The 18287-nt window shown below is 47.5% G+C and overlaps 7 protein-coding genes across 7 annotated transcripts; 4 read left to right on the forward strand and 3 right to left on the reverse strand.

The window, feature by feature from the left end:
* Window positions 1-235: 235 nt before the first annotated feature.
* N7518_010463 (CAZyme family GT2) lies at window positions 236-3335 on the forward strand (the record flags this gene model as incomplete). The annotated part of the gene is made up of 7 exons (XM_057191389.1): window positions 236-337; window positions 429-861; window positions 914-1275; window positions 1367-2213; window positions 2267-2450; window positions 2506-3148; window positions 3198-3335. The coding sequence occupies 7 exons, from the start codon at window positions 236-238 to the stop codon at window positions 3333-3335; spliced, it is 2709 nt and encodes a 902-aa protein (XP_057037525.1).
* Window positions 3336-3900: 565 nt separating this feature from the next.
* N7518_010464 (MFS transporter) lies at window positions 3901-5697 on the reverse strand (the record flags this gene model as incomplete). The annotated part of the gene is made up of 1 exon (XM_057191390.1): window positions 3901-5697. The coding sequence occupies one exon, from the start codon at window positions 5695-5697 to the stop codon at window positions 3901-3903; it is 1797 nt and encodes a 598-aa protein (XP_057037526.1).
* Window positions 5698-6496: 799 nt separating this feature from the next.
* N7518_010465 (dihydrodipicolinate synthase family protein) lies at window positions 6497-7486 on the reverse strand (the record flags this gene model as incomplete). Its single annotated transcript, XM_057191391.1, has 1 exon — window positions 6497-7486. The coding sequence occupies one exon, from the start codon at window positions 7484-7486 to the stop codon at window positions 6497-6499; it is 990 nt and encodes a 329-aa protein (XP_057037527.1).
* A 1720-nt stretch (window positions 7487-9206) lies between these two features.
* Window positions 9207-9599, forward strand: N7518_010466 (ankyrin repeat domain-containing protein; the record flags this gene model as incomplete). Its single annotated transcript, XM_057191392.1, has 1 exon — window positions 9207-9599. One exon carries the CDS (start codon window positions 9207-9209, stop codon window positions 9597-9599), a length of 393 nt encoding a protein of 130 aa, XP_057037528.1.
* Window positions 9600-12457: 2858 nt separating this feature from the next.
* N7518_010467 (putative amino acid transporter) lies at window positions 12458-13957 on the forward strand (the record flags this gene model as incomplete). The annotated part of the gene is made up of 2 exons (XM_057191393.1): window positions 12458-13831; window positions 13898-13957. The coding sequence occupies 2 exons, from the start codon at window positions 12458-12460 to the stop codon at window positions 13955-13957; spliced, it is 1434 nt and encodes a 477-aa protein (XP_057037529.1).
* Window positions 13958-14985: 1028 nt separating this feature from the next.
* aspf34 (cell wall protein PhiA) lies at window positions 14986-15590 on the forward strand (the record flags this gene model as incomplete). Its single annotated transcript, XM_057191394.1, has 2 exons — window positions 14986-15277; window positions 15334-15590. 2 exons carry the CDS (start codon window positions 14986-14988, stop codon window positions 15588-15590), a joined length of 549 nt encoding a protein of 182 aa, XP_057037530.1.
* A 668-nt stretch (window positions 15591-16258) lies between these two features.
* Window positions 16259-17489, reverse strand: N7518_010469 (CAZyme family GT8; the record flags this gene model as incomplete). Its single annotated transcript, XM_057191395.1, has 5 exons — window positions 16259-16297; window positions 16359-16499; window positions 16565-16930; window positions 16982-17076; window positions 17126-17489. 5 exons carry the CDS (start codon window positions 17487-17489, stop codon window positions 16259-16261), a joined length of 1005 nt encoding a protein of 334 aa, XP_057037531.1.
* Window positions 17490-18287: the final 798 nt, after the last annotated feature.

Genomic DNA, 18287 nt, shown 5'->3' on the forward strand with positions numbered 1-18287 from the left:
GGTCCCATATTGTTTCTCATACAGGTTCGATCTCTGGACAGGTCGCCTGCCTTGCTTTCAACATCTCCCACGAGGTCATTGCTGCGCTGTTGCGCTGTTGCTATTGAGGCGCCGGATTGTACCTGGAATTCAGTTCAGTCTTCTCTCATATTTTCTTTGGATCCTTGAGATATCACCCCGCCAACTATATCTGTATTCCCTTTCCACCAAATCCAGGGAACACGAGCAACACATAATGTCTTTTCCTCAGAGGAGCACATCGCCTCACTCGCCTCACTCAGGCGACCTATCTCATTCACCCCAAGCCAGCGAGACTAGCGTGTATGGTCCACGAGAGGTGAGTGACCAGCCACTCGGAACGAAAAAAACAAACAAACAGAGGAGACCGATCAAGACAGCAGTGGATGCTAATCCAGTTTGTTCCGCAGCAAGCGTACGGTTACGAGGAGAAACCCGAGAACCTCGACAGCCAGCAGTCTTTGCTTTACCGAAACCAGCCTAGCCCTTTCAACGCTTCATTCGATGACCCATATGCCTCGACCGATTCCCTCCGTCGCTACACACTACAGGACCCCGGAGTCACCATCTTCCCCGATGGTCCATACCAGGAGTCCGCAGGAGGACTCAACAGCCGTCGTTCGGGTATTCAATCACCCATGTCTGAGACTCCGTCGGAAGCTTGGCAAAACCGACAGGCACCTGTGTCAGGGCTGCGGCGTTATGCTACGCGAAAGATTAAGTTGGTCCAGGGCTCTGTGCTCAGTGTCGACTATCCAGTTCCAAGCGCCATCCAGAATGCGATACAGAAGGAGTACCGGGAATCGGAGGAGGGTTTCCCGGAAGAATTCACGCATCTGCGTTGTAAGTCTTCATGTCAAATCTTGATCATGCGACTCGAGCTAATCGCACACAGATACCGCGGCCACCTGTGATCCTGACGAGTTCACCCTACGAAACGGATACAATCTGCGACCGGCTATGTACAACCGACACACTGAGCTTTTGATCGCTATCACATATTATAACGAAGATAAAGTTCTGACCGCGCGGACGCTCCACGGCGTCATGCAGAACATTCGAGATATCGTCAATTTGAAGAAGTCGGAATTCTGGAATAAAGGTGGCCCGGCCTGGCAAAAGATTGTGTGCTCCTTGGTTTTTGATGGTATTGATCCTTGCGACAAAAATACCCTCGACTTATTAGCCACTGTTGGTATCTACCAAGATGGCATCATGAAGCGCTCCGTCGATGGTCGGGAAACTGTCGCACACATCGTGAGTTCTTATAGTCTTGATGCACCTTGGCAAAGTCTACCCTCTTTCCCGGTGTCTTCGTGGCCGACGAAAATCCACTAACAAGATCAAGTTCGAATATACCACCCAACTCTCAGTTACACCGAGCCAACAGTTGATCCGGCCCCAGGGCAACGAGTCATCAAACCTTCCTCCTGTTCAAATGATTTTCTGTCTGAAGCAGAAGAACAGTAAAAAGATTAACTCCCACCGCTGGCTCTTCAACGGTTTCAGCCGAATCCTTAACCCCGAAGTCGTGATTCTCATTGATGCCGGAACTAAACCGGGAAAGAAATCACTCCTTGCATTGTGGGAGTCTTTCTACAATGACAAGAACCTAGGTGGATCTTGCGGTGAGATTCACGCAATGTTAGGACAAGGTTGGAAAAACTTGATGAACCCCCTCGTCGCCGCACAAAACTTCGAGTACAAGATCTCCAATATTCTTGACAAACCGCTAGAGAGTGCCTTCGGGTACGTTAGTGTGTTACCGGGTGCCTTCTCCGCGTACCGCTATCGCGCTATTATGGGTCGCCCGTTAGAGCAGTACTTCCACGGCGATCATACACTCTCAAAGCAGTTGGGTAAGAAGGGTATTGAGGGCATGAATATCTTTAAAAAGAATATGTTCCTCGCTGAGGACCGTATCTTATGTTTCGAGCTTGTGGCAAAGGCTGGATTCAAATGGCATCTAACCTACGTGAAGGCGTCAAAGGGCGAGACTGATGTGCCGGAGGGTGCAGCCGAGTTTATCAGTCAGCGACGTCGTTGGTTGAACGGTTCGTTCGCCGCCAGTTTGTACGCAATGATGCATTTTGGAAGGATTTATAAGAGTGGCCACAACCTCCTACGGCTGTTTTTCCTGCATATCCAAATGACATACAACTTCATGGGTCTTGTCATGACCTGGTTCTCTCTCGGTATGCCTCGGATCTCCTGTTCTTTGGTGAATCTTCATACTAACTCGTACTAGCCTCGTTCTGGCTGACTACTACTGTCATCATGGATCTTGTCGGAACTCCTAGTCCGTCCAACAAGAATAGAGGATGGCCGTTCGGTAACGAAGCGACGCCAATCGTGAACAACTTCCTGAAGTACGGATACATCTTCTTCTTGATGCTGCAGTTCATCCTAGCGCTAGGAAATCGACCGAAAGGGTAAGCTAAAATCTGAAAAAATTACCCCATAATGTCAAACTGACATTTGAAACAGTTCGCGTCTCGCATACACGCTTTCGTTCATGTATTTCAGTATCGTTCAAACTTACATCATGGTTCTATCATTCTACCTTGTCAAGAACGCCTTCACTGGAGGCACGCTTGATTTCTCTATGGACCAAGGTGTTTCCCACTTCCTGAAGTCTTTCTTCGGTTCATCCGGGGCCGGTATCGTCCTGATCGCTTTGGTATCGACTTATGGTATTTACTTCCTCGCAAGTTTCTTATACATGGATCCCTGGCATATGTTCACGTCCTCCTGGGCGTACTTTGCCGGTATGACCTGCTCGATCAATATCCTGATGGTCTACGCTTTCTGCAACTGGCATGACGTTTCCTGGGGTACCAAGGGTTCTGACAAGGGCGACTCGCTGCCCGTCGCTGAGACGAAGAAGGATGACGCCAAGTCAAACTTCATTGAAGAAGTCGATAAGCCGCAGGCCGATATCGACAGTCAGTTCGAATCGACGGTCAAGAGAGCACTGGAGCCATATGTTGAGCCTGAAGATAATGACGAACCAAGCATGGATGATGGCTATAAGGCTTTCCGAACCAACCTGGTGTTAATTTGGATTTTCAGCAACCTGATCCTTGCACTGTGTATCACCAGTGAAGGCATCACCCGTCTCTGTCTCACAGTATGTATCTTGTCTAACCCTTGGCTGTGGCATAAACTAACATTCAAAGAACACTTCTACCATTCGTACCTCCAAATATTTCGCCGCTATTCTGTGGACAACCGCCGGTCTGTCGATTTTCCGCTTTATTGGATCCCTCTGGTTCCTGGGCAAGTCTGGTATCTTGTGCTGTGTTTCTCGCCGTTAGAGATTTCTATACATAGCGAGTTGTAAATATGCGTCTTTGGGCTTGCGGTGGTATTTTCGGTCTGCTTTTTTTTTTGGGATCTTGCTGGTTTGATCTTATGCTTTGTATTCCCCATGTTTGCAGCCGTCATGGCATTGAAATTCTTCTTTTGGCATGTATATGGACTGTAAAAAGTGAATGTTTTGTTTTGCATCTACGATAGAACTAATTTATCGATTATTACTCCGTATATAAGAATGAGTTGGACTGGTTACATTTGGCTGTACATTCGTGACTCGCCCTCGCATATGCACCCCAGTTTCTACAATGTAGGGTGCATAAACCCTACACAGATCTTCGTATGTATAAGCAGGATAACGCAAGATCACAAAACCTTGAAGTGCAATTATAATTAGCAGTCAACGCGATCTATGGTATATGGAACACGATAAGAGAAAAAAGAAAAAAGACGGAGCAATGCAATATTAGAAAACGTGAAGTCCAAAATCCTGGACCTTTTCTCTTTTGGTATCCTCGGAGATCCTTTAAAACGCCCATGTTCCCCTTCTATGACGGATGGCTTGGATTATTTGAACGACTCTCGTGTATGAACGCGGTCGATGTCGTAAGGGTTAGCTTCGTATGTGGGCACCCGATGCATGGCATGCGTAGCATTGGTAGAAGTACGCGAAAGAGTGTGATGAATTGAGTGAACATCCGTGGGGCTCTCCTTGTTGTGAGAGAGCGATTCGGCTTCCTCATTTGCCAATGTGGTTTCGCACATCTCAGGTTCAATATTGGCAGGCTCCTGGGCTTTTTGGATTGCCTGAACAAGATTTTGAACAAAGGCCTCAGACTGCGCAGAGTACTTGCAGTGCTTTCGGATGGACAGTCCATATTTATAGAGTAGGAAAGGGAAAGGCACGCAGGCAAGAGCCAAGAAAGCCGGAACACAGGATGCCCAATGGATCCCCAGATCTTCGTACATGTACTTGGTGAATAGTGGGAATGCAAATCCGAATAACGACCGCAGTAGCGTGTTAGCTGCCAGGACAGATGCCGCGAAGATGGTGTAAGCATCGATCAGGTAGTTGAAGACACTAAGGAAGACAAGCAACATTCCGAACCCGAACGGAACTCCAGCAGCGACGCTTGCAAGCCAGTGGACGGATGGAGAGTTAGTCCATGCGAACCAGAAGAGTCCTAAAGGGAGGGCAATAGAGGCCAGCATACACGGCGGAAGGCGGGCTTCTGGGGGCACATAGCCACCATTCTTCTCAAGAAGTTTCGCGTAGCGCTTATTTTCAGGAATTGAATACGCAACCGCAGCGAGCATACCAATCATGACACCGATAAAAGATAAGGCGCCGACGCCTTGATTCCACCCACGATGAAGCTGATACACAATCGGGAAGGCACCGAAAAGCATATAGAGGGTTCCGTAGATGATAGCAAGGTAGATCGACAGCAGCAAGACAATAGGTTCTTGAAAAAGAAGAATCATGGGCCGGGAAAGAGAGATTTTCAAAGCGGCTTTCAGCGTGAGACGTCCTTGATCGATATCTAATTTGCTGTAGTACACCTGACCTGTAAGCTTGGAGAGAGTCATTGCACGCTGGCGGAGAAGAACGGGGGCATATGTCTCAGGCTTCAACGCGGCTCCTAAGAACCACATGACACCACAGAGGATGGCCAAGAGACCCATCACCCACCTCCAGCCTCCGTTAGACATACCGAGGAAGCCACCGGCGATGGGCCCAATGACGGGCCCTAGGAATGGCGCTAAGGCGAAGGCCGATAAGGCCAGTCCTCGGTCGCGAGCCATGAACATGTCGGCGATAACACCGCCCGAGTTGGTAAGGGGAGAGGAGCCGAAAGCACCGGAGAAGAATCGAAAGACCAGGAGGGTCTGGATATTCTGCGCGCCCGTACATGCGGCACAGAAGACGGTCAAACCGCAGTAGGTTGTGATGAACACAAGCTGGCGACCGAAGATTTCACTCATCGGGGCCCAGATCAGAGGACCCAGGGCAAAGCCCAGTACGTAGAGGGATACTCCCAAGGTGGCAACCTCGGTGGTTGCGCCGAATCGTTCTTCAATTTGAATAATACCCCCAGTATAAGCGGACGAGACTAGAGCAACGACCAAGGTCTCAATGGCGGCGACCACGGTGATGAACCATTTCATGGAAGTCTTTAACTGAAGAGGGTTTCGAAAGTCCTTGGGCATCCATTCCACGACATAGGGATCGTCTTCGGTCCCTGAGCCGGCACAGGGGTGGTCGGCAACCTCTTGGGTGATAGCACCGGGGCTGAGAACGAGTCGCCAGAATGGGATGGAGGTTGGCAAGTGTAGGGAGTTGGCATTCTCGGAGACCTCCATTGTTGAGACTCAAGAGATGACCTCTAGAGCGAGATCTGCGATCTGCGTAGGATGTGATATAAGGTAGAATGGTGACAATATGGTAAAAGGATTTTTTCGAGACCCGTCTACTATATGTAATCCATGTAGTACTCCATACATATCGGAGGGATTGCTCATTTCAGCTGTAGTGGGGGGGTAGTCATATGGAATAATAAGCTGCATCTTTATTAAACAAAGAAGAAAAGATAGAAAAAGATTAGAAAAAGACAGAACAATCCCGTTGATTGGCTTCAATATCTTCAATATCCCGACAATCTCCACTTAGTCCCGGCCCGATCAGTAATCGACTGCTCGGCTGAGCCGATGTTTGGGTGATTGGAAGAGTTTTTGTTCGTTTAAGCCGAGGTTCATTTGGTATTTACCTTCATACTTATGCATTTAGGGCTATCACGTCGGTTTTATGCAAATATACCATTCTGCCAAGCGTCCGTACTTAGCACAACTCCGTAGACTCTATGATTTAGACTTGATTCTCTAGATCTTTGAAAGTACAGAGGACAGAGGACCAGGGTTATTAGTTCATGAGGTGTCTGATTTAGATGCAGACCGATACGAGCACAGCACAGCTATTATTGGCCCATAGTAATGGGACTTGCAGTGAGAGATAACCAGATAGATGGCCTGAACTGTCTGGCAACTACCCTCAATATCCACCCCCTATCTCAACACCTCACATCTCACATCTCTCAACATTATTTACCTGGACAGCAAATAAATCATGGTCTAAATCCATCTTCATTGGTACACGTCTAACTCATTACAGGCTCTTCTCGATCTCAGCGACCTCAGCCATCACCTGTCGGATCCCGGTTTTGACTTCCTCTCCCGCCTCCTCGTAAGGGTGTCGAGGGGCCAGGTTAGCTACTGCATCCTGAATCCCTGCCAACTGGGCGGAGTAGCACGCTACCGCATACTTCGTTGACGCAATACCACCCTTGATGGCACCTTCTGCGATCGCCGCCTTCTTTTGGAGCTCCACCGCCTCCTCAATCTGACTTTTCTGATACAACGCATAGATCCGAGCCGTCACTTTGGGAAAAACGTTCGCGAAGGCAGCAATACATCCCGCACTTCCTGCAGCTAGCCCGCCGATCAGGAAATCCGACTGTCCACCAAAGGTCACAAAGTCCTCGGGCGCAAATGCTGCAGCTAGCCGGGTGATCTTTCCCACGGATCCACAGGTCAGTTTGACCCCAACCACATTGGACCGTCCACTGGCATGCGCAGACGTCGGGTCCTGTGCGATCGCGGCAATGGTCTCAGAGTCCATATCCACCCCGTTGCACACCCCCGGGAAATTGTATACCACCACTGGCAGAGGTGACTTGGCTGCTACTTCGGAAAAGAAGCGCTTCACCACGTTCATGTTTGTAGCTTTTCCAAAGTATGCGGGAGGAAGAATGAGAAGGTAGTTGGCGCCAGCAGCGGCGGCGTCCTGTGCGAGCTCGAGGGTCTGCTTAGTCGAGTGCGCACCGACACCGGCCATCAGGGGAAAATCAGGGCCAACGGCGGCTCTTGCAGTTGAGATGAGCTGAGCTCGCTCTTCACGGGTGAGGAGGAAGGCTTCTGAGTTGGTCCCCAGGATCACTAGACCCGCTAGCCCGGTTTTGGATAGATAGGCAAAAAACTTGGATTGAGAGTCGAGGTCTAATGAGTCGGTGTCACGGTGAAAAAAAGTGACCGCAGGGCACCAGACTCCAGATAAAGGGACATGGGGTTGAGGAGAAACGGTAGCGTGAGAACCCATTGTAGAGGTTGTAGAGGTTATAGAGGATGTAGAGGATGTCGAAGTTCTCGAAGTTGTCCGATATATATATATCGAAGTATGTACTAATCCAGTACTTCCAGTAGTCCTGGCATAACTCTTATAAGATATCCATATCCGATCAGATATTCCTCTCTCGGATCAAAGTGAGGGGCAATCGGCCATATCTCCGATTGAGATTTAAGCTATTTGCCGCTATTTTGACGTGCGAACTGCCAATGTCGGATGTCAGAACCGACGAAGCCAATCTTGTACACAGTTCAACAAGCTAAATGAGTCCACTCTCGGCTCCTCCACCCGATCGACTAATTATAAATATTTCTAATTTGTTGGTCAGATTGCGATTGAATCTGTGAGTGACTCGGCCTACTTCCGAGATATATATACTGGTTTCCTCCGGTGGGTTTGTATGAGTGCGAGGGGTAAGCAACTCGGCCTGGAACCCGATATCACGTCAAGTATGATTCCTATCGGCATTCCAAATAATCAGGACATATATAAAGAACTGCTTGCCGTAGACAGTATAGCCATAAGTTATTAACTTAATAGTCCAATCGTAAAATCATCAATCTGGTTTTGCCCCTGTACAACCTCCAGTTAGATCACGTGCCCGGATGTTTGTATTCCCCGACCGGCGCTTGGTTGGGTATCGAAGTGCGGCGTCTTTACTCTGCCATCAATGCTTTCTCAGACCCACCCCAGTGGTATAATCCGCAATGTCAAGCTAGGTCAATCTTGAACGGTAAGATATTCATCTTTTCGAGATTCTGGACTCTTATAGTAACACTCCGATGGTACATTTTCTTCGGCCTGAAAGCTTCATCATCTGATTATGCTCTGAGGATTACAATATTCCACTTTTACATTCCCTATCCATCATACTAAATAAGAAGCTCAGTTTTATACATATCATCATAAAAGCCGAACATGAGCCACTCTGAAGCATTCCTTCATACTCACACATTCTGTCTTATCTTGTGCTGAACGTGACGTCTCATTTCCAGCAAGCTTTGCTTTCTGGTTACACCCACGAGGTTTCGATGAATGAAGTATCTTTTGATTATTTAAACCTCGCGACCCCTCAAAACAACCCGCATTTCCTTTGGCAACCTCAGACGCATTCCAGAATGGACCTGAGCAATGCCGACCCGATGGCCCATCTTCGAAAATTTGCTTCTTTCGACGATATTGAAGGCCTTGCTTCTGCTTTCTCTGGTATACATTCAACCTCACTTGATAATGAAACGTTCAAAGCGAAACAGTCCCCATTCTTCACGAGGCGATTCAAAACGACTCTTTCAGGGTTGTCGATTTCCTTCTTGACCACGGAGCTGCTATGCATCCTCTACTTTTCCAAGAAGCTACCAAATACTCGTCGTACCGGGTTCTGGAATCATTCCTTAATCATGGCTTCGATATCAACACGCCGATTGATACAAACAATCCTCCGGCCATCGCGTGAGTAATTTTTCCCTTTTGACTGATGTTATGCTGATAATTTTTGTTTAGATCGTCCTTCCACGATATACATTTGACCAGGTGGTTTCTTGCCCATGGAGCAGACCCTGATCGACGATGTGACAGAAATAAAGATTGTACGCCGCTTTCTATTGCTTTTTTGGACGCGGAGTTTGAAGTAATCCAACTTCTTCTTGATCACGGTGCTTCTCTGCGGCAGGGTCAGGTGATGCATTATGCTGCAATGCGAGAGCTAGATGACCGGCTGGAAGTCCTACGGTATCTGATTGCAAAAGGCATCCCCGTGAATGATATTATGTATCAAAACTGTGGAGATGAGTACTATTTTCATATGTACAGCGGGATAGCAACTCCTCTCCATTATGCCGCTGGGAAAGGATTACTTGATTCCGTCAAGGTCTTGGTCGATGGAGGTGCTTTACCCTTTATCAAGGATCCTTCTGGTCGGACTGCTGCTGAATGGGCTCAAATGAACCATCATATCAGCGTCGTGGAATTTTTACACTCATTGTCTACTGGTGATGACTTCCGGCAGTTCACGGATGCGCTAGGAAATCATTTTAGAACTGTTCCATTGGATACACTGCTCACGAAGACCGGCCTGAAACTAGTCTAGTTTTGAGCAGAACGGGATTTTATAAAGATTGACTCGGAGGTTTCACTGTTTATTGGGTATAGTCTCTTTATAAAAGAAAGTCTGTCATGGCATCCTTCTTGATTAGTGTCAATCTGTTCTTCATATAAAGCGGTCAACCCACTGACGGATAGGGGCGCCACTTCAGCCCTATGCCAATGAAGAAATTCCATAAATGAAAGTGGCTATCAATTAATATAGTTGTCCTGATCCTGGGATTTTCGGTTGTATGTCTGAGAAATGCGATTCATTTCTGCCTCAATATTACCAAGACGAAGAAGAAAAGAGAAATATAGAACTCGAAATCCTAGGAGTGCGTCCCTAGACCTAGATTACCGGCATTCTCCGTTTGGAGAGTTGAAGAAACTGCGTGAAGTCTTCTAGACCTCCATGTTTACGCTACTAGATACCTCGCATATCCTGCGACAGGATAAAACATATTGGGATAGCGTAAGCTGGACATTCTATTTCACTATAGCAGAACTGGAATATAAGGAAGTGGTGTATCCGCCGAAGTTCAATATAGACCAACACTCCTTCTAAAGGCCTTATCATGACACAAGATTTAGGTTCTCCTGTCGATATGCTTGCTTCTTTTTGTTTATATGGCATTATCATCTACTACGCGTTTCTGATTTGTGTCCTCTTTTACCACGCCACCAGGCCGGCTTTCTTTGGAAGCTGTAGGTATATTCCTGGATATATTTCATTGCACAATCTTATTGTTCGAGGTAGTGATTTGAAGTACATCAATCCAGCGATGATTGGTTCTGTAAGCGCTGCGCCAATTGATCTTGAGTATGAGCTATGTTTGATTAGATACCAATCTCTGAAATAAGCTGATCATATTCTATATAAGAACATCGGAATATTCCTTCTCAGGTTTCTCTGCAACTGCGAATCGGCGGACTCTTCGTTCAATTATAAAGGATTCAATTATAAAGGGACGTGCGGCCCCAGACCTGTATCTAAGCCGCATTATCTTTCTATCATTATTGGCAACAACTAGGCATGATCGGCTGTTTTGCACCTGTATGATTGACTCCTATACTAGTAGAAAGGTCGTATACTGCCTTAATGTGGTTCAAGATTTTCCGCGCAGTATGTGTTGGCATTCGTACTACAATTATCTTTCCTGCGAAAGCCAAAAAAAGTATGGGGGTCTTTTTAAATGTTGGAAGTGCGACTGCACCCGAACTGGGGAGAGAAACCAAGACATTCGACACTATTGTGGTGACTGTAATGCCTGTACAGACGACTGAACCGGCGGCGCTAGGTGACCCCCAACATACTCTCACTGTTGTATGTTTTTGTCTGTCTTTTGTCATGGAGACATGATTCAATGGAAAGGAAAGCAGGAATTATATGCTGGAGTAACCATAGTGTCGTCTTTCTAGTCACTTTGGAGTCCTGCTCTAGGTGACTGCCTGGATTGTAATTCAAATTGCCTTGTAATATCATTCTAAGGTTATCTCTAATGTTATGACGGTGCCACGATCTGCATGATGTGACTTTACATCGTTTGACCATTGCTTGCCTGCTGGCTTGCTTCCTGTTCGCTTGATTCTTTCCTGTGTTTATAGGGAAGTCGTCTGACTTCTACTTGGACAGCACATTGCTCGAATACCACGGTCGGGGGCCTATACCCGGAGTGCCCGGCGGTCACGGCTGCTGGGAATAAGGCAACTATGTTGTAAGCAAAGATCGCCACGGTCGGGAGGACAGGAATGTTTAATGCATGTCTGGATTCCCCGATAATTGCGTACGGGGTTGTGCGGGATTTTGGGTTTCAAGATGCATCATGGGAAACATGACTCGCAGCTTCCGTGTACTCTAGCAGGGAAGGTAGTCTGGAAATGTTAGCACGGAGATAAGCAATGGTCATGAGGTAGACAAAAGTAAGGGTAGAATGGAGTACAACGGATCCCACGGATGAGTTGGAGACTGGGAGACTTCTCGCAATGATGTCTATGACAGCCGTCTCTGGGGGAGACCCATTCGGATTCATGAAGTCAATATTTGCGGTGTATTTTCCACGACAAACCGCATGGCGTTGGTGGCGCTTAGTCGTCTGAGCCTTGTACTTCGTATTCTCTGCAAGGAGGAGGATAGTAGGATAATGTAGGACAAGCACTCCGTACGCAGGAGGTAGATGTGATATCAAATTATTTGCTCTGTTTGCAGCCGTCATGTGACCTTCAAAACTCTTATCGGCCCCGCCTGAGGGAGTCGCCCCGGGGCCACTCAACTTCCGACTCTTTCATTGGCAAGTCGGCTTTCGGGATCTCCTGTGGCGCGATTAAAGAAAAACCATCGACATCTTTATATTCTTATTTTCGATGGGTTTCTTCTGTGAATTTGTCTCTGATTTCTCTCCCCGCAATCAGTACGGAGTAACGCGGGGAGAGACTCCATAGTGTGTTAGAGCCCTCGGTAACTCGCAAGTGGCTCTCAAGTGGCCCTCCCAACGATTACACCAATGTTGCATTTCTTTTACCTAACCTTCCGAACCTTCTGATCGCACAACGGACACTAAACTGGGGCCGCCGGGCTGCGTTTCGTCTAAAATTTCAATGCAATCCACTTTCACCCCATTCGTAATGGATCCAATCCCTGTTTCCGGTGTGCTCGTTGGGCGGCCGATCAACTGGAGTGGATCAGCGTCGTACTCCACGTGCTGGAGCAGCCAAGCAGAGTTCACAAAATCTCGTTTGTCCAGGCAAGCCTGCTTTGCCTCCTGGTAGTGCCGCATTCGAAAGTGCGCGGAATTTGCCTTTATATATACCCGATTTCCTCCCTTCCGTTCTGCCTGGCAGACTAGTCTCACCTCCACCAGCATCATGGGCTTCGAAAACATCTCTAACGACCATGACACCGACAAGGTGATGGAAACGGAAGGCGAGAAGGCCGCATATGCTCCCCCACCGCCGTTTGAGGGGGACATGGTCGGGGAAATGAGCGAGGCTGAGAGGAACCTGTATGACCACGGCATCAACAAGTTCAATCGTCTCGGCTGGAAGCGACTCACTGTCGTCCTCATCGTCGAGGCGATTGCACTCGGTAGTTTGTCGGTTCCCTCCACCTTTGCAACACTCGGCATGGTCGCCGGTGTGATCTGCTGTGTGGGCATCGGTCTCATCGCCATCTATACCAGTTACATTGTCGGAATGGTCAAATTGGCCTTCCCCGAGGTTGCCAACTATGCTGATGCGGGTCGATTGCTGGGCCATCGGCTAGGGTGTGGTCGCTTTGCATATGAGCTAGTCAATGCGATGCTCGGTCTTCAACTAATCTTTCTCACGGCCTCGCACTGTCTGACGGGAACCATCGCATTCCTCGATATCACCAAAAGCGGCATTTGCTCGATCATCTTTGCCGTGGTTTCTGCCGTCATCCTGCTACTACTCGCCATTCCGCCTAGTTTCACCGAGGTGGCAATTCTAGGCTATGTCGATTTCGTATCCATCATCGCTGCCATTGGAATCACAATTATCGGGACGGGTGTACAGGCGACGAACTCGCCCGGTGGACTCTCCGGAGTAGCATGGTCTGCGTGGCCGAAGGATAACATCTCCTTTACTGAAGCCTTCATCGCTGTGACGAACATAATTTTCGCCTACAGTTTTGCCATGTGCCAATTCTCCTTTATGGACGAAATGCACACTCCTCGGGACTTTATTAAGTCGATCTGGACGCTGGGTATCACTGAGATCATCATCTACACCATCACTGGTGCTACAATCTACGCCTTTGTTGGCCAGGACGTGTCCAGCCCTGCACTTACCTCTGCCGGAACTACCCTCAGTCGCATTGCGTATGGCATTGCTCTCCCTGTGATCTTCATCAGCGGTTCGATCAACACCGTGGTATTTGGGCGTGTGGTACATGGTCGCATCTTCGCCAACTCCCCCATTCGCTTCATCAACACTAAGATGGGCTGGCTGACATGGCTGGCGGTGATCACGGCCGCCACAGTTGTGGCATTCATCATTGCCGAGGTGATTCCTTTTTTCAACGACTTGCTTTCAATTTCTTCTGCTCTTTTTATCTCCGGGTTCACCTTCTACTTCCCTGCCATGATGTGGTTCATGCTCCTTCGGAAAGGGAGTTGGAAAGAGCCCAAGAACTTGATACTGGCAGTCATCAATGCGCTGATTTTCCTGATCGGCATGGTGGTGCTTGCTGGAGGAACCTATTCCAGCATTGATGATATCGTAAGTTTTTCTCTGGTGGTCTGCCTTGGGGTACGGATTATATTACTAACTCACTCACTCATCTAGATAATCAAGTACGCCAAAGGAGAAGTTCGTGGCGTCTTTTCGTGCGGTGCTCCCGAGTAAGGACAATTGTTTTCCCGTTATTAGCATATCTCAACATGGGATTATGAGCGTGATCAAGGTGCTTGTACAAAACTCCCCTCATTTTTGGTTTGGTTCGAGATAGGAAAATGCTTTTCTAGCCGGTGCATCTTCATGATTCAGCGAGGAATCATGGAGCAACAAGCGAAATATGTATATTCATTACAGTGCTCATCTCATTTAATACTCATGCTAAGCCATGAGATTCTCTTTAAGATTGACGAATAGTATAATATCGCCCCTAAAGTGGAAGCCAGCGAATGAGGACCTACATAAGGACGGTGAGCCACTCCGCTATTTATAGATACTCGTTGAGAGACCCATATTAATGAAATGCCCCAAAACTAGGCGGTTTGAATACAGACTCCATACTCCGTAGTCCAACTTATTATTGTATGGTATGTTTCACCGGTGCAGAAGGGGGCATTAGACCTTGATTGGCCTTGATTCGGATATCATTACGGATCGTCCGTATCATGCCCATGTGGATATAATTCGGAGAAACATGGAAGAATTGTGGGGAAGCAATACTCAGTAAGTCATTTAGGGGTTGGTATTTTGTTCATAGTATTCATAATCATATTCAGAACTATATTGGAGGCTAGAAGGGGTATGCTTCAAATACGCAATGATCTATGAAGTGGTTGTTATATCTAATGACGCTGGGTCTGGAATATCTATGGCTTATACAAAGTATCCCGTTAACACAATACTCAGGGATAAGACATTGTCTTGACTGTCAGAACCACGAGAGAGATCGACAAGATTGCCCCATAAAAAAGTCACGCTGATGTCACATTGTGGAATATCAATGTTATAGTCTGCAGGATCATGCTTGGCTTGGAGGATAGTCTCAATGGGTGAGAGATCAACCTTGGCGACGGTACGGAGTCGCTCCAAGTATAAAAGGGGAGGCATTTCAGCATATCCTAGAAACATCAACTATCAATCCTCCCAATTCAACCACTCTTATATCTTCTCAACTCAATCTTCGCATCCCCTCCGCCAATATGCAGCTCAAGAACCTCGCCATCGCTGCCTCCGTCAGCGCCGTTGTCTCAGCCGCCCCCTCCAACCAGTCTGAGACTTTTGGTGTCGTGGCTATTCACTCTGGTAGTGATGTGCAATACTCTGCCTTCAACGCTGCTAAGAGCAGCATCTTCGCTGGTCTGCCTAACCAGGGTGCCAGTTGTGCTCGTCCCAAGGAACAGGAGGCGACCTTCTACATCCTCGACGGTGCTCTGTACCTGTATGATGAGTCCGCCACTCCCCAGGAGATCTTCGTTGATCGCTCCGGCATGGGTATCCTATCACTCTCACAATCCTACTTGGTTGGCAAATAACTGACTTTCATATAGGCCAGGGCAAGATTGGATACACCACTGGTGCTCAGCCCAGCCCCACAAACTCCGAGCGCAAGGGCTGGACCCTCAAGGATGGCCACCTCCAGTTCGCAGGAGACGATCTGATTGCCTGCCCCAACAGCATTGACGGTGCCTGGAGCATTTGGGCTTCTGCTGGCATTGCAAACCCTGCTGGAAACTCCGACTGTGTGGGAATTGCTGCTCGTATCGTGGAGACCTCGAACCCCAATGGCTGCAGCTACACCTCTTAGAGGGAATATTGTCTTGTGAATTTGTCAATGCGTATAATTCTTGTTGGGTCAGATCAACTGCCTTGATGACTAGTTTGTCAGGCCTGTAAATCGCTATTTAGTTTAATATTTAGTTACAGAGAATCAATCCTTCTTCTCTCACTGCTTGCATAACTTACATGTGAGACTGTACCTACTGAGCTGGTCCATGGAGGTTTACATCGAGCCCCCAAAGATACATCAATACAATACGAAACGAGATTGCCAGGTATTTGCAGCCAATTGCTTATTGTTACATACATGTTATCGAAATCGGGGCCAAGTGAGGCTGAAAGGCCCTGAAATTCCTTCTTGGAATTCTCTTCCTCTTCCCTTCACGTTGCCTGTCAACTGCTTTGAAGAAGTGCGCTGCGCATTGAAATAAAAAAGCCTGCCAAGTGCCCGTCTGTAGCATTATCAGGATCGGAGTCGACATGACCAGAAGTTTGTTCTGACCAGCAAAACCATATGTGCAGAGTCAAGGTGCTGATGTTTTCATGGTATCGAGTCTCGCTCATGCACAGGAGGCTTCTTCTATAGTTATGTTGGAACGAGAGTATTGAAAACACCGAGCCATACAGAGGTACCGCATGGCCGGACAGGAGAATTTGTGATAATCGTAAAATGCCGTTGAAAGAGAACCGGACGTGTCATGAAGATTCTTTTCGAAGAGCAGTGCCACATACACCCTGTTCAGGTTCGGTAAGCTTGATCAGAAATTGAATTGAAGGTAGGAGAAGGTTGACGTACAAGTCGCCTGGCCATGAAGTCCTTGTATATCCCTAACCAGATTTCTCGGAGACGGCAGTCATCTTGTTGACTAGTTGCAGGATTTATCTCACAAGGAGGCTGCGTTTTGTTGATCACATCACGAGTAGCTGCAACCCATGGCTACCGGAAGAGGTCAGCATATCCGAAATAGAGATTGAAGGTTACCAAAAGTTGGTATGACATACCTTAGGAACTGGCCAGTCGGAGAAATGTAGATATTTAGCGTCTTTGAGGATTTTCTCAGCATCCCACAGTTCGTCTGTATTACCCAGATAGGCTTCATGATTATTGGAGCGGAACTCTCCAGTCAAAAGAGTATAAGGACGGTGCGGTACGACAAGCGCACTAACTCCATATAACTTGTTCATAATCTCCATGTCGTATACGTCAGAAGTAGCCTTGGAAACTTCATCCATTACGCGATCGAACTCAACCGCAGACGGTTGGATGAGCATTAGTCCAGACGTAAAGACTCGATCCTTTGGATCTAACCAGTAGGCCCGTGGCATGGCGACCGAGCCAGGTGGAAGCAGGAACAGCTCGTCCATAGCCTTCACGCACGTTAGTTTGAAATGAGAAAAGGCCACGATTGACCTACGCACCTGCAGAAGGGTTGCATCGGAATCCAAGTTAAGAACCCGATCATATTCCGTTTGATTAAAAGCGAGGAGTTTCGTGTAGCTCGATGACCACGGTGCTGCGCTCACTTTTAGCTTGAAGTTTTGTAATGAGTTGGGATGCCTTACCACCTCCCCCACCCTTCATCATTACTTTGATTGGCTTGAGTTTGACTGCATATTCGTCCCTTGCGAAGCGAAGTAAACGAGCTTCCGGCGAACTATCGTTCTCAGACAAGAGGAAATCGTATGGGTACATCAACACGCGATCGGCTTTGCTTCCAAGGCGATGAAGAGCCTCGAAAATCATGAGTGAGTTGCACAGATAAGATCTGTCGGTAGCATATTGGGTGTATGCAAATCGAGACCAGTCCACGTCCACTTGCTTCCCGGACAGACCGTCGAAGTGCGAATTAGAATCATCCAGAGGCGGATTGTATGAAAGTCGCAATAATGTCACAAAGCCGAATAGAGCGGACAAAGCTATGAACATGGAGCGAAAGACTCTCGGAGATGTTGTGGCCATACTTAACATGGTCGCTTATCGCCTGGAAAAATTGACAGGAATATTCCTAAATTCCACATAACTGTCGAAGGAAAACCTCGTAATGTGTTTGCAGTTCTCAGTCCATCTCAAAATGCATGTAAGAGGGAGGGTAAGAGAAGGTCGGAAAGTGCATGCGACAAAAAACGATCCCCTCAGCTGTCCATTTCCCCAGGGACAACCTCAGGTGATTGCAGCAGTCATAAATGGGCGGCTAAGCGCTGTCGATGCATGATCTGAGACACGCTAGAATCTCCAACAACGACTGATTGGCAAAATGGAACGCCTGGGGTGTCTTGGTCCGTGCCCGACTTCATCACATCTCGGCGCTAAATATCAATCGCATTTGGCAATTCTTCTTATTATTAGAAACATCTATACTTAGATGTCTGGCGCTTGGGATGGTACTGGATTATATCTACTATACGGTGTTCGGATATTCACCCCGAGTTGACTTTTGAAAAAAATCTCCAAATCTCCAACTCAGAACTCTACCCTATTGTCTTAGTGACGAGTGAATAATGACCTAACTTCGTCTGATACTTGAAGCTTAACTTTGTGGCCTTCATTGCTTACTGCATTGTTCAAACCGATAAGTTACATCGTCACTTCAGCTGTGATTCAAGTCAGTCCTGTCATGTAGAACACCGTCACTGTATACTTTGTTAGAAAATAATCGCTAACAATATTTTCCCCCCTAGGAATGAGAGGACTACAACAATGTGTTTTCACCCTTTGGATCCTTTG

This window comes from Penicillium psychrosexuale (genome assembly GCF_028828465.1).
Source record: "Penicillium psychrosexuale strain IBT 29551 chromosome Unknown utg000006l, whole genome shotgun sequence".
Taxonomy (NCBI): domain Eukaryota; kingdom Fungi; phylum Ascomycota; class Eurotiomycetes; order Eurotiales; family Aspergillaceae; genus Penicillium; species Penicillium psychrosexuale.